Source organism: Mercenaria mercenaria, chromosome 1 (genome assembly GCF_021730395.1).
Source record: "Mercenaria mercenaria strain notata chromosome 1, MADL_Memer_1, whole genome shotgun sequence".
Classification (NCBI taxonomy): Eukaryota; Metazoa; Mollusca; class Bivalvia; order Venerida; family Veneridae; genus Mercenaria; species Mercenaria mercenaria.
In genome coordinates this window covers 42,803,492-42,820,013 of record NC_069361.1, presented here as the reverse complement: position 1 = coordinate 42,820,013, position 16,522 = coordinate 42,803,492, and the positions used below count along the sequence as shown (strand labels likewise).

Here is a 16,522-nt window from a genome sequence, read left to right as displayed (position 1 = left end):
TCTACACCAGGAGAAACAATCCCCATAACTCTGATTTGAATTTTGACAGAGTTATACCCCTTTTTAACTTAGAATTTTTGGTTAAAGTTTTTGATAAAGTCAAATATCTCTGTTACTATCAAAACTTTTGACTTGAAACTTAAAATAGTTATTTACTATAAAAGTCTACACCAGGAGAAAAAAATCCCCATAACATTGGTTTGAATTTTGACAGAGTTATGCCCCTTTTTAACTTAGAATTTTTTGGTTAAAGTTTTATAAAGTTTTTACTGGCAAAGCTCTAATTCAGAGTCAAGCACTGAGAAAAGTCCAGCACGCTGTCTTATGGACAACTCTTGTTTGGTAGGGGCTTTAAGAGTTGCCATTGTCTGTCTGTTCATCCATCCATCCAAATGTTTATCGTGCATATCTCAAGAAGTATTTGAATAAGAGTCATCAAACCTTGCAGGAATGTCATGCAGCATGTGAAGTTGTGCACCTGGTGTGAGGATTTCACACAGTCAGACCAGAGTTATGGCTCTTGACATAGCAGAAAAATATGCATAAAAAGGGCAAAACAGTTTGTGTCACATGTATCTCAAAAAGTATTAGACCTAGGATTTTGAAACATTATAGAAATATTATTCAGCATGTGAAGTTTTGTTTGAGATTTTACTCAAACAGACTTGAGGTATGACCCTTGCCTTATTCAAAATTATGCATTAAAGGGTATAAAAGTTTGTGTCACAGGCATTTTAAATAGTATTTGACTTGTATTGAGTCATAAGACATTAGAAGATTGTTATATAGCACATGAAGTTTTGCACCTGGTGTTCTGTTTAGATGTCACTCAGCCAGACCAGACTGAGAGTAATGGTCCTTGATTTAGTGAAAATACACACGATGTGCTTAAAAGTTTGTGTTTCATATATCTTAAAAATATTTGACATAGAGTCATGAAACCATGTAGAAATGTTATTCAGCATGTGATTTTGTGCACCTGAATTTTGTTTTGGATTTCGCTAGATATAAAATCATAAAGTACTTAAAAGTTTATGTTGCATATGATTATCATATAATTATTATTATTCTAAAAATATTTCACTTAGAATCATTAAACCATGTACAGTAACAGGATGGGGAGGTACCAATGTCCTATGGACACACACCTAGTTAATTAAAAAAAAATTTGGTGAATTTACAGCTTTAGTTTGGCTGTAGTTACAAGTAAGTAAATGATAAGTACAAACAAGATGCTGATTGTGCATTGATGTGCTTATAGAATTCATTTTCTTTAGTTATACAGTTTTGCAACTTCTGTATATTTCTTCTTAAAAGATTTGAAAATGTAAGATATGTCTATGTGACAAGGAAGTTGCCATATGACCTATCGGTACCTTGTGTTGGTGTGACTAACCCCAACCGAAAAAAAAATAAAATAAAAATAAACGATAAGTAATTTTCTTGAATATAAGTTAATATAAGTATTCACAATACTAGAAAGAGGGAGTATTTCCATGCTTTCAATGATAGCCTTTTATTGCAGTTAAACAAGACTCAAATCACACTATTGGTGTGGAGTTTGGAAGCAAGGTTGTTAATGTTGGTGGTAAATCAGTGAAACTACAGATCTGGGATACAGCTGGTCAAGAAAGATTCAGGTTTGTTTCTTGTTTCTTATTTTTTCGTGCAAATGAGAGTAAGTATCAGCTAAAAAGCTTGTTTTGACAGTAGATATGACAGGTTGTTTGTACTCATTCTTTCATCACGTACTAGAGTAGGCCTATTGATTTTTTCAGTTCCGTCAGTTCATTCTTCAGTTTAGAAAAAAATTGTTCCGTGAGCTGTGACCTAACTAGTTAGAAAGGGTCAGTACTAAGTTTGTTTGCAGATATCTGTCTTTTAAGTTTCCTGATAATATATACATTGTAGTTTCAAACTTTGGGCTGAGAAATTACCTTACTTCAACTCGATTTGAAGCATTATTTATACAAGTCTTTGCATACTTTATAGAAAGAGTACACAGACTACAACTGATTTAAAATGAATGAGGCAGTTTGGACTTTGTGGAGACGTTCAGTTTACGAAAATCAGTCTATAGTTTATTCTAAGCCTCCGGAGGCAAGTTGTTTTAGTTCAGTTGTCTGTCTTGTCACAAAGTCTGCTTTGTATCTCTGTGCCGCATGGAAGGATAATTTTGTAAAGTTTAACCATGTGTATTTTTGGTCTGTTACTACAGGCTTAGGAAAAACACTGCAAGGAAAATGAATTCATGTAATTTAGATAATTATTTCCTCCCTCCCCACCCCCTCTGGCTGTCACACTTCATTTCCAATCAATAACTGGAGAACCATTTGACCTAGAACCTTCAAACTTCATAGGATGGTAGGGCTTATGGAGTAGACGACCCCTATTGTTTTTGGGGTCACTACAACAAAGGTCAAGGTCACATGGGCCAGAACATTGAAAACCATTTCAGATCAATAACTTGAGAACTATTTAACCCAGAATGTTCAAACTTCATAGGGTGATAGGACTTACAGAGTAGATGTATTTTTGATATATTTTTTTTGACCCTCAATTTCTACCAAGGAGAAGCAGGTACTTTGCTTGTCTGTAATTTAGTTTTAATTTTAATTTATTTGATTACAGATCTGTAACACGCAGTTACTACAGAGGAGCAGCAGGTGCCTTGCTTGTCTATGATATAACAAGGTAGGTTTTATATGAATTGTACCTTACAAACATCTCGTTAGTAAGGATCACAGGGTTGAGTGCTTGATTAATTTAGGTTATTTGATTTGTACCGAGAAATATGCACAAGTTCTGCAGCAGAAATATTGCATGACTTCAAGACTGCAATATTATGCAAAAGAACAAATTTGTGCATACTTCTTGATGCAAATCTAATAATCTTATTATTACATACACATGCTACTCTTATTATATTAATGATTTGTTCTTTGAGTAAAATTGAAAATATTGTCATTAAAGAACTTGTAAACACAACAATGTGCATGAAACTGACATCACAGATGACGTCACACACCCAGTATCAGTCAGGGGTGTAACTGTTTTAAGTTATATAACCTATTTCAGTTACTTTTTCAAGCATTTCATAACCTGTATTAGTTATAAAATATAGTTAACTCAGGTAAGTTATTCAAAAAAAGTCTTCTTGCTGTTCTCACAAAGTGACCTTTAAAGTGAAATTAGTAGCAAACTGTGGTTAATCAAAGTCTCTTTTAGTCTAATCATGACCTGATAAGCATAATGGGATGATAGGAGTTTTATGGCTTTAAATCTTTTGCGTAAACCTTTATCAGCCTTGCGTAAAAGATTTTATTGCATAGCTGGAAAGATAAAACTTCATGGATTCAGACAATTAAAAATTGCATTAGTCACATTCAAAATAAGGAATTGGCACAGGAGGGCTTTGTAATATTTTATTATAACTGAAACAAGTTATGAAAGTATAAGCAATAACTCAAATGGGTTATGAACTGCGATAACTTGAAACAGTTACACCCCTGACTATGAAATTAGAAGGTCAGTTGTAAAAAAATGTTTGTGTTTCAGGTTCCATTGTAAGTTATTGCAGTTTATAACTAACTGAGTATGTAATAATAAGAAAACATCACTTGTCAGAGCTTCAGAAATTTTGTATACAGCAAATACAGACACAAGTTGAATTTATGATACTTAAATGGCAGAAATAGATATTCAGTACTTAACCTTCAGCCTGCTGTCGGCAAACGATTCTGCCTTTGCGACCAGTGCAGACCAAGATCAGCCTGCACTGTTCTTTATTCAGTTAAGTTTCAGTGAACATCCCTTTGAGTAGTAAATGATATTGCCCAAATTGAATGATAGACCAGTCCATTTTAGAAATTTAGCAGGCTAAAGGTTAAAGAAGCCTTTCCATAACTTTGTAAGAGTATATTGAAATTTATTCAAATGTCCAATACCAGGGAAGAAGGGTTATATACATGTATCAGTCATTTTGTTGCCAGTTTCAAGAGGCATTTTGAAGCAGAATGGTTTGATTTATTTCAGTCGTGAAACCTACAATGCCTTAACAAACTGGTTGACAGATGCTCGGACACTAGCAAGTCCAAATATAGTTATAATCCTGGTAGGGAACAAAAAAGATCTGGAGGCAGAGAGAGAAGTTACATTCCTAGAAGCTAGCAGATTTGCACAAGAAAATGGTAAAATAGGAAATATACAAAAATCATGTATTTAGTTTGTGGGCCGGTGGTCTAGTGGTAACACGCTTGACTGTCAATCCAGAGGTCCGGTGTTCGAATCCCGGTCCAGGCACTGGAAGTTTCTGAGATGCTCTTGAGTGTCTCCCACCTAACTTAGAGGCCTGTACTGGTTCTTCCCAGGAAAGACGGCTTCGCGTGTATCGGTGCTATACACCAGGCACGTTAAAGAACCAGACTGTCTATTCACAAAGAGCTAGGCAGTTAGCCGGACAAGTCTATATATAAAAAGGATTTCTCTCTGTTCTGGGGGCTTTATCTGTCCCTCTGGTCAAATCACTCTGTGTCTGTACTAGTAGAGGATGAATTCCGCACCCAGTGTGACTGCGTTTGCTATATGTAAAGCGCCTTTGAACGTGTTTATGAAAAGGACGCTATATAAATCTGTTATAATAATAATAATTTGTCAGATTTGTTCAAAAACATTTAATCAATGTCATCTTAGTATGGGAAAGGCTTTCTTGCATACTGGACATGGGTTTCCAGTGTTTTCGCTGATTGTGGAGAACTCCATCTTACACTGGGGTGTAAGATAACTCGCTGTAAATGACATGTTACAAACTACATTTTTGCGATAGATTTATGCAGTAAAGGTTATTTTTGTACCTCCCAAAATTTTTGCAGACCCTTGTCCGTCCATCTGGACATTCATCTGCCTGAATTTGTGTCATGCTTATCTCAAAAAATGTTTGACCTATATGGCCCTTGACTGAAAAATATGCATCAAGGGCTTAAAATTTTGTGTTGCATGCATCTCAAAAAATGTTTGCTTTACAGTAATGAAACCCTGTAGGAACATCATTTAGCATGTGAAGTTATGCACTAAGGGTTATGTTTGAGATTTCACTCTCTAAGACTAGAGTTATGGCCATTGGCATAGTCAAAGGCACATAATGAGCATAAAAGTTTTTGATACATACAAGTAGTTTTGTTATCTAATTAGTATATCTGAGTGTTTTGAAATTGCTTTTTGGGGCATTTGTTTTCCCATAATATGATAATATGATAGAAAAGGCATAAAAGTTCTTCCTATCATTGTTAACAATTTTTGCTATTTCTGTAATTGCAGAGTTAATGTTTTTGGAAACAAGTGCTTTAACAGGCGAAAATGTGGAGGAAACGTTTCTCAAATGCGCACGACAGATTCTTACAAAAATAGAGTCAGGTAAGTTGTGCATGACAAAGAGAAAGCTGACATACATTGCTTCTTGCTCATTCTACTTTTGTACCATTGTGTATGTTGTACCAGGTGAAGGGGATCAATCATGAATAACATTGAATTTAAAATATGTAAATTATCACAGTTCCGTTTTATCAAGGGATCTCAAAACAGTTTTTATTGTACATGTAGCAGACAAAATAGCATATTTAAAAGATTTTGTTATCTGTTTGAAAGAGAAAATTATTTTTAATCAGGAATATTAAGGCCATTATAATTATTTTATTAGCTCCCCTGAACTTTGTTCAGTGTGAGCTTGTAGCATGGGTGGATGGTCCATCGTCCGTCTTCCTGCGTCTGTATTTTGACTTGAATCTCTCGTCCTCTGAAACTACTGGTCAAAATTACACCAAACTTTGTATGTAGGATTGTGCTGTAGTCCTCTTTAAAATTTGTTTAAAATAGTCCCACTTCACCCTTCTATGGGGCTGCCAGAGATAAGATGGAAAAAGCTTTAAACAGCTTCTCACGAACAACTTGGATCTTTACCAGACTAGGTCTGTAGCACACTTTTATGTCTTTCATCAGTTTTTGAAAATGGTTCTGCTTAGTCCGTTATATGAGCTGCAAAAGGTAGAAACACCTTTAAATGACCTCTACTCATGCACCAATTGATGGATCTTTGCCAAACTTAGTCTGTAGCATCCTTGCATGGATCTCTCTAAGGTTAAACAACTTCAAATGACTTTTTCTCAAGAACCAGCTGATGTTCACCAGACTTGGTTTGTAGCATCATTGTTTGGTCCTCTCTCAATTTGTTCAAATTGTTATGCTTCATAAGCTAAAGCTTAAAACAGAAAAGGCTTTAAATGACTTCTTCTATGGATCTTCACCAAACTTGGTCTGTAACATCCTTGTTTGGTCATCCATCAAAATTAAGTTTGTGCTAATGTTCCCCTTTATTTCCAGAGCCCTATTTATCATATTTTAGGTGAATGTTTTATTTTTCACACTAAACAATACTATTCTAGTTAAATATGCAGTTTCATGACATACATTAAGGTAAACATGTCAAGGTCAGGTGGATGTACTAAAGGTCATCAAGGCCAAAGAGCCATTACTTCCTCATTTAAGAGCAATATTTTCAGTTTCAGTCTTCTAGGCTTGGTACAGCATGTACATATCAGTAATAACTGTATGTATAGACCAGTTCAGGATAACAGGTCTTGCACACTTTACTATTATGGAAAAGTAACTTACACTAACTTTGTTCCATAACTGTTTCGTTTGCCTTTTATAACAAAGTTTTATGTAGCAATTATAAACTTATTGCAAAACAAATAGATTGTTAAATCATGGGAATGTAAACTTTCGGTATCAGTGATTAAATTGGCTAAAGATTTGCGACTGTTTCTCACATATCCAGGATTGAGGCCAAGGTCCCTGTTTCTGAAATAGAATTTTTCATTTCCAGTCAATAATCTTTCTTGTATGGATAGTTTTTGTGCACCTCTTCAAAGAAGATAGAGTGTATAATTTTCTTTAATTTGTTTTTCTGTTCTGTTCTGTTACATACCACACTTGTTGGGGTTTTTTGGGGCAAAAAAGGACCTAAAATCTTTGTTTTTCATTTATTGGGGTTAGATTAAGCACTGCATTGGTGATTGGGAAATCTCATTAACTCATTAACTTTAAGTCTTACAGCTTTTATCTATGTTATTTATTATTATATGCTAGATTGCTTAACTCTTCATCTTGCCTACAGGGGAACTTGACCCAGAAAGAATGGGGTCAGGTATACAATATGGCGACACATCAGTGCGACGACAGCAGCGGCAACCCCCACCCTCAAAACGACCAGACTGTTCATGCTAGCTTATGTCATGTCTGTGAGGATGGATGAGTGTGAAAAATAAATGTTTGTATCTTTCTCATGGCTCTTCATTTTGTATTTTTCTTTTGTAATGACTTTTATATATACCCTAGAAGGGTTGCCTAAAATTAAGCAAGTTTGTCAGTTCCTAAGCAGTGTTTGAAAGAAAGTGTTTTTTCGTTCATTTTATAGTACAGGAGATATCTCTGTTTGAAATTTGAATTTTTAACTAATTTAGCTTAAATCTGTAAAGTGAAAGGAAAAGAATTGGTTTGTTCAGTGCTCTTTTAAACTAAATGGAGAAGACAAACTGCTTTATGAGGGCTAGCTGTGCATGTTTTATTTTAACTTCTTATCACACAGGAGCTATTTTGAAGGAAAAATACTTTACATATTTCTTATTCTGCTCTTTTCAAGGAAAATTAAATGTGGAAATGGGTAAAATTAAATGTTTGATAATAATATTTCTCAGTTTTAAGAGGTCTGTTTGCAAAATTATGGAATTTGCAAATAATTTTGCATTTTATTTTATGGTAAACAACTTCTAGAAAGGTTTTCAATTTGACTGATGAAAGTTGAAATATATGACTTATCTGCCATTTGAACACTTTTACTGAATTTAAACAATAGTGTACACAAATAACTCCAGGTAGGATGAAGTTTATCATTTTTAGCCTACCTTGAACCAAAGGTTCCGGGTGAGCTATTAGTATTGGTAGGTGATCTGTCGTACACCATACACAATTTACATAAACATTATCTCCTCTGAAACTACTGGTCAGAATTGTGCCAAACTTGGGCTGTACTATCCTGGCAAATCCTCTCAAGTTTATTTAAATGGTTTCCCTTTTAGGAGCCTCTAGAGCTAAAATAGAAAACCTTTAAACAACTTTTTATAAACTGCTAGATGGATCTTTGTCAAACATGGTCTATAACATCTTTATAAAGTACACTCCCTAATTGTTTCAAATGGGGGCACTTTATTTGGGACTCTTGGCCCCTTTTAGTGGCCACTAGAGCAGCTAAAAATGGAAATATCATTACATAACTTTTTCTCACGTACCATTTGATGGATCGTCATTAGACTTGACTGTAGCATCATTAAAAGGACCTCTCACAAACTTGTTTAAATGGGGAATTCAAGCCCCTTTTAATGGTTGCAGTGAAGAAGAGAAATATGTTTAAATGACTTTATCTCATGAACTGCTTCATGAAACTTTATAAAACTTGGCTTTTAGTATCATTATAAGGTCCTCTCCCAAATTTATTCAAACTGAGGCTCTTAGCCCCTTTAGGGGCTGCTAGAGCTAAAAATAGAAAAAAAACTTCTAACAATGTCACATGAACCACTTGATTGATCTTATCAAGCTTAGTGTGTAGCATCTCAATAAGGTCCAATTTTTATACGCTCGAAGGGACGTATAATGTTATGATGCCGGTACGTCTTTATGTCCGTCCGTTAGAAATTTTGTATCTGCTCTTACTCTTGAACTGCTTGATTTCAAAACTTGACACAAATGTTCACCACATCGAGAGGACATGCAGAGCCTATGTTTTGGATGGCTTGCTTCACGGTCAGGGTAACACTTAGGGGTCAAAGGTCATTCCTTCTGGTGTATATTGCTCCGCATTGTGGTGCTCTTGTTTTAATGGGGGTGCTTGGCCCCATTTAGGGGCTGCTGGAGTAAAAACAGAAGTCCTTTAAACAACTTCCTCTCATAAAGAGCTTGATGGAACATCATCAAACTTGGTCGATGATATCTTTCTAAAAACCTCTTCCAAGTTTGTTTAATCTGTTTTATGTAATTTTTTTATATACAAAACACAATTGTTACCATTCATAATCATTGTCAGATAGTTATGGTCAGGTGAGCAGCTTAAGCTGCTTTGGCACTCTTGTATTTCTTAAGGTCCCTAATTTATATTGGTGTTGAAAATTAGTATCATTAGTTGGAGGTAATGTATAAGTTTTTCTCCGATGAATTTTACTCTTTTCTAATGCCTGTATTATATATCCTTTTGTTTCTTTCTTTTTCTTTACTTATTTTCATTTTTCTTTTCTTTTTCGTTTATATATCAATTTAGATATGTATCATTTGAATCTACATTTGAAACTTATACTGTTAGTTTGTTAATATCATATTATTTATACAGTGTTTTAAAGCAATTACTCTGTAGATGCTTGCTAAATTAGTCTGTGATTTTGAAAGCTAATTTTTAAATGCTGTGTTTTCTTAAAATAGCTAGATTATTACAGAGACAATGTCTCTAGAAAGACTTGTCTGTTTTGCTTAAGAGGATAATATTTAATAAGGATGTACTCACAAGGATTCTTATTCCCTGCCATGAGGTGAAAGGGGTATATAGGAATGCTGTTTGTCTGTTCATCCATGATTGTAAGGTTTAAATTTTGCTCCTTATCTTTAAGATCACTGAGCTGATTTATATTTTACTTGGCCTAAATGTTTCAGAATTCAAGACAATTGGCAGAACCCAATATCCCGCTATGTTGGATTAATGTTATTGTCCAAAGGGGCTTCTGTCACTGACTTTGAATCCCTTGCCCCTCACTGCTGTGAGTTCGAGGCCATACTTGGGGTGTAGAATTATTTGAGCCATGCCATGAGAAAACCAACATAGTGGCTTTGCGACCAGCATGGATCCTGACCAGCCTGCGCATCCGCGCAGTCTGGTCAGGATTCATGCTGTTCGCTAACTGCGGATGCGCAAGCTGGTCTGGATCCATGCTGGTCGCAAACCCACTATGTTGGTTTTGTCATGGCGCGGCTCATTTCATGATAGGAATCCATCCAGCTGGCATTTGGAAGGTCAGTGGTTCTATAATGGATGGGTTGTCTGCTGTAAGAGAACAGGGCACATATTGGCTAGCTACAGTTAGTTAATTATACTTATCTAAATTGACAGAAGGTCTTGAAAACTTACATGACCAATGTCTACATTTTTATTAGGTTATCGCTTCTTATCAAAATAAGGGTTCATTAAATTGATAATGTAAGCTCAGCAATTATCTACACTTTTTCAATTATAACAGAACAAAAAGGTTTACCATGGCTGTAAAAACTTGAAGATGCTTGTATGGCCAAATTTTCGTTACTTTCATTGCGGAACAGCTGGTGCCTGAATGCCTTTAAGGTGAAGAAGGTGTAATGAGCGGGATTTTCAAAAACAATTTACATCCTAAATAACATACGTAGAGAACAGCAAAAGTTGATCTTCACCAGATGTACAATTATTGAAAAGATCAAATGCACACTTTTTACGCAAATGACGTCGAAATTTCACCTTTAAGCCTAGTCAGAAATAGTTGTAACGTTGCCGTTTTCCTGGCGATTAAATTAGTCTCGGGGCATTCATTTTATTTAAAAAAAAAATTTTTTCCATTTTATATAATATGCCAGTCGAAACCTACACGGTGATGTAATTTTCAATTACATACTCCCGCTATTCGCTGAAGGAATGCTTATTTTATGCAAAAATCATGCCAAAATTTTTCTATGAGATTATTATTTTCGTGCGGAATAACTAAGTAGTGTGCAAAAACTGGTCCATAGAAATTTTTAAAAAACTAATATTATCTTATAAATTTATTTTACTGTAAAATGAGCAAATAAAAATCGGGGTCACCGACTTCGTTTTCGCAGTATTGTCATAAATTTTACCCTACCCCCATTTTCTCGTGTATTTTTCAAACATAAAAAAACATAAGAAAATCATTTGATAAATCAATGAAATACACGTCTACCAGATAAATGTTAGCCCACAGCGACCCTGACTGAACGCAAGTTTGTTAAGTGATAAGTTTGAGGCTGACCCTTTCCGATTAATTAAGTTGTAACCATAAATCTTAGCATGTGTTGTTCCAAAATCTGACCTCTACGGAAATGACGTTTCTTGTATAAATTTGGAGCATGCATTTACTGGTCTATAGAATTTTTTTAAATTTTACACAATTATTTTAAAGGCATTTCTCAGCAAAATAACGAAAAAAAAGTCCTTGACTACCGATTTCGTTTTCGAGCTACGAAGTCGCAAAAAATGATAAAGTCTCAGATGGCGCTATGGGCGGCGTTTGACGTTGCGCATTTTCCCGCTTTTTTCTGACGTTACGCAAACGTCTTATTACTAACACTGTGTATGCTGTTTGCAAATAGATATTTAGCCATTCCGTTTTAAAAAATCTAATATTTGCTAAAACATACTTCATTCTTGTATTTCCAAATCATTATATTTCATAGTTGTCTTTATCACGTGAATATATGTGGTAATTTTCAAGTTACCTACTTAGATTGTACAATTGCGAGACAAAACACAATTAAGCCAGTGTATACACACGTACATATACAAATATTCGGTTGGAAATAATCTGAATTGTATTCCGTGGTGAAAAGAAAGCCGTACATTTTTTTTCGCATGAAATGTTAGGACATATTTCAAGATGTGTTTTTAAGTATAATATATGGTGCAACTGGTGGTAAATTTCTTTGCATAGAGAATGTAACAATATGAAATACAATGTATATCTTTTATGTGTCCTATCCAAGTTATGTTTGGTCGGGGAAATTAGTGTTCCCCTTGCCCGTCCGTCCGTCAGTCCAAAATAGTGTTGGACATATCTAAGAAAGTACTGACCCAGAGTAATCAAACCTCACAGGATTGTTATCAGTATTTCCATTTGAGTATATAATGTTTTAATTTGATCTCACACAGTCAGACCGGTGTTATGGCCCTTGACGTAGTCGAAAATATACATAAAATTGTGTCGCATGTATCTCATTAAGTACTTCAAGATATTTGTTACATTTATTTTAAAAAATGATAGAGACAAGAAACCATGTAGGAATAATATGCAGCATGTAAAGTTGTAAGATATTCGGGACTGAGCGACCGCCAATATACTTGCTTTTGCTATAATTTGTCTTTTGGAACTACTGCATCTAAACAAACCTGCTACAGAGATGTTGTCAGTAATAAATGTTGATCCAGTTGATAACGTTAGGAAGTTGGGAAACAATAACAGTTAAATTGTCGGTAAGTCATTTCTACCTACAATATGAAACAAGACACAAACCTCAAATTTTAAAGTTTTTCATAATTTTTCATTTTTAGCTCGACTATTCAAAGAATAGTCTAGCTATTCTACTCACCCTGGCGTTGGCGTCGGCGTCGGCGTCACACCTTGGTTAAGTTTTTGCATGCAAGTACATACAGCTATCATTTAAAGGCATATAGCTTTGAAACTTATTTATTCTTTTTCTAGGTCAATTACCAACCTCACTGGGTCAAGTTCCATAACTCTAACATGTATTTTGAGCAAATTATGACCCCTTTTGGACTTAGAAAATTCTGGTTAAAGTTTTACATGCAAGTTACTATCTCCAAAACTAATGCAGATATTGAATTGAAACTTCACATGTGTCTTCGGGGTTATAAAACTAGTTGATAGCACCAAGTCCCATAACTCTGACCTTCATTTTGGCCAAATTATGCCCCCTTTTGTACTTAGAAAATTTTGGTTAAAGTTTTGCGTGCAAGTACATACAGCTATTACTAAAAGGCATATAGATTTGAAACTTATTTTTTCTTTTTCTAGATCAATTACCTAACTCACTGGGTCAAGTCCCATAACTCTGACATGTATTTTGGCCAAATTATGCCCCCTTTTGGACTTAGAAAATTCTGGTTAAAGTTTTGTGTGCAAGTACATACAGCTATTACTAAAAGGCATATTGATTTGAAACTTATTTTTTCTTTTTCTAGATCAATTACCTACCTCATTGGCTCAAGTCCCGTAACTCTGACATGTATTTTGAGCAAATTATGCCCCCTTTTGGACTTAGAAAATCCTGGTTAAAGTTTTGCGTGCAAGTACATACAGCTATTACTAAAAGGCATATTGATTTGAAACTTATTTTTTCTTTTTCTAGATCAATTACCTACCTCACTGGGTCAAGTCCCATAACTCTGATATGTATTTTGAGCAAATTATGCCCCCTTTTGGACTTAGAAAATCCTGGTTAAAGTTTTACATGCAAGTAACTATCTCCAAAACTAATGCAGATATTAAATTGAAACTTCACATGTGTCTTCGGGGTTATAAAACTAGTTGATAGAATCAAGTCCCATAACTCTGACATGTATTTTGGGCAAATTATGCCCCCTTTTGGACTTAGAAAATCCTGGTTAAAGTTTTGCGTGCAAGTACATACAGCTATTACCAAAAGGCATATAGCTTTGAAACTTATTTATTCTTTTTCTAGGTCAGTTACCAACCTCACTGGGTCAAGTTCCATAACTCTTAACATGTATTTTGAGCAAATTATGCCCCCTTTTGGACTTAGAAAATTCTGGTTAAAGTTTTGCGTGCAAGTTACTATCTCCGAAACTAATGCAGATATGGAATTGAAACTTAACATCTTTCTTCGGGGTTATTAAACTGGTTAATAGCATCAAGTCCCATAACTCTGATATGCATTTTGGTCAAATTATGTCCAGTTTCGAACTTAAAACTCTTTCGATATTTAACATTTTGGGTAATAATTTCCTGCTTCTGTGACAATATTTCGAATAGTCGAGCTTGGCTGTCTTACGGACAGCTCTTGTTATTATGACAATGCGTTTGATAACTGCTATGGCAGTATAGAAAAGACATTTAAGTATGTTTTCCGACTGCTTGCGAACCCGTCGCGCATCTTCGTTTTTTCCCCGGAAGAATGCTCCGAAACGAGGCTATAATTTATGAATAGATGCAAACACCAACGATAATGTTTACAAACATAGGGAATTCAACATTTTTTTAACTCACAAAAACTTCATGAAATCATTCTTATAATACAGGTAGAGTGGGGGGGCGGAATTTAGGCCCTTCCAAAATAAATGTGCTCTCAAAACTTTATACGCAAATGTATTCAGTCAATCTTTTTTCAGCATAGTAGTCATAGTTATTGTTCGACGAATAGGTCTGCATTGTGTTTATAGACCCTTGAGGGATTTGTGAACAGAGCAAGCGTAGCGAGCGAGGTTTTCAGATCTCCTCACAGGTCTATAAACACAATGCAGACCTATTCCAAGAATGATAACTGACTTACCTACATGCTTCTTTGTTTTACATAGTCCAGATTGGTTCCGGATTTGAAGAACGTTTGTATCGTGTATGTATGATTAAAAAAAATAGTTAGAAGAAAGAACAAGACAACATATGTCACAATTTATTTGATACATTTAACATAACAAAATGCCCAACTTGCTACGAACCTGTAAATATATGTCAGCAATTAGGACATGACATTTTGCATTGCATGAAAAATCCGTGCACATTTGGGAAATAGTCTGTCTCTGAAATCATCAATGTGTGTCTATTCAATTAGTCAGAATTTGACGCAAGTAGTATTTTATGGGTTTTTTTCATAGTTATTTAAAAGGAATTAACTTTATTTAGCTCTTTAATTTGACATTTAAATATACACTGCCGTATAAAAAAGTATTGATATAGATTTATCGTTACATTATCACAAGAATTGCCTATCATAATACGAGGGGCGTTCAATATGTAATGTTACTTCGTATGTAGTTCCATAATCTCATGATTCTACTGCATTGTTTCGGTCACTTACACATAACTTTAAATTTAATATATGACAAGAGCATAATCGTGCCGACAGTTTAGCTCCATGGTTAGAGCATTGGACAAGCAGCAGAGCGACTCGGGTTTGATTCCGCTACAGGCACTTGAGATTTTTGTGTTGTCACTAGAAATAGGACAGGTCTGAAATTCTTATATAGACCTCATAAGCAGTCTATAAGGTGTTTATAGACCTCATCAGAACAAAGAAGCCGGTAGGTAATTAAGAATATAGACCTTATATATGACACTGTCAATTTGAAACTAAAAATCTTGTATATCTCATATTTTTTATGCAAATCAAGTATAATTACCATCAAGGAAATACAAAAAATACAGTTATTTTGTGCAAGTGGTGTGTCTTTAAACGGGATATTCGTTTGAATGAATTTTAAAATCTCGTGATCCCCGATTACGGAAAAGCGATAAACACGAAAGTAGGACAGAAAAAAACCCACCCATGTCAGCCAAAGAAAATAATAAAAAAAATTCGTTTTTCTGCACATGTCTTGACTTCAAACGAATTTTGCACGGCTATTGTAATGTTTAGTAGTATAATCCAAAATGTGTAGTCTTTTTTAAAGATTTATTTTGTTTTATTCGTCTTTATTTGGCACCTTTAACCACCAAGATTATCCAGCCGAGAATGAAAAAAAACAAAAACGTCCGGTGTATCGCCCTCCCGCATCGTTCGGCACCATTTTGTTTCTTAATAGAACGTAATGACGCGACGTTGCGAAGCATAACGTTTGGTGTTCCGCCAGACGTCGCTGAATTACACCTTCTTCACCTTAATGTTTCACCAGTTGTGCGTGACCGTACCACTTATCTATTGCAAGGCCTTTCCTTAAGTATGTCAACTACAGCAAATATCTGACTTTCAGGCCTTCCCGAATAGTTGCATTTGTCCCCTAACTTCGGCCAAAATGGCAGGTACTTGTCTGCGTCCATTTTGTTTGTTTACATTAGCGTTTCAAGTAAGAATAGTATTTAGGCCCCAACACAGGCTTAACAAAAATAAAAAATCATTTATAAACAGCACGTTAATTGCCTTGTTTGCATACGATTTTTCTCCCGTTCATACATGGGCGGATCCAGTTAAAAAATGAGTTTTCATGCAAGAATAATAATTATCACTTTTATCTCCCCTTTCATACATGATTTCTCAGATTTTGTCTAGAAAGTTTCTGCATATTCTGAAGGGAATTACTGAAACAGATTTTTTTTTTTTTTTAGCTCACCTTTCACATAGTGACAAGGTGAGCTTTCGTGATCACCCTTCGTCTGTCGTCAGTCCGTCTGTCCGTCCGTGTGTGCGTGCGTGCGTCAACAATTTCTTGTCTGCACAGTTTTGGTTTCATTTATGATTTTATTTTAACCAAACTTGCACACAACTTGTATCACCATAAGATCACGGTTCCTTTCTTGAACTGGCCAGATCCCATTATGGGTTCCAGAGTTATGGCCCCTGAAAGGGCCAAAATTAGCTATTTTGACCTTTTCTGCACAATAGCAGCTTTATTTATGATTTGATTTTTACCAAACTGGCACACAACTTGTATCACCATAAGATCTTGGTTCCTTTCTTGAACTGGCCAGATCCC

General features: G+C 35.1%; 1 protein-coding gene across 2 annotated transcripts in view; it reads left to right on the top strand.

Annotated features, from left to right (window-relative positions):
* Positions 1–16,522, top strand: part of LOC123540773 (ras-related protein Rab-4B) — a 38,506-nt gene that overhangs the window by 11,009 nt on the left and 10,975 nt on the right. The window contains exons 3-7 of one of the 2 annotated variants that reach the window (XM_053545511.1): positions 1,526–1,640; positions 2,632–2,694; positions 4,036–4,190; positions 5,317–5,412; positions 7,172–7,324. In XM_053545511.1, coding sequence (XP_053401486.1) covers positions 1,526–1,640; positions 2,632–2,694; positions 4,036–4,190; positions 5,317–5,412; positions 7,172–7,281 — 539 coding nt within the window. In that variant the 3' untranslated portion in view covers positions 7,282–7,324. The remainder of the gene's footprint in view (positions 1–1,525; positions 1,641–2,631; positions 2,695–4,035; positions 4,191–5,316; positions 5,413–7,171; positions 7,325–16,522) is intronic. The other variant, XM_053545514.1, reaches the window with a different exon arrangement.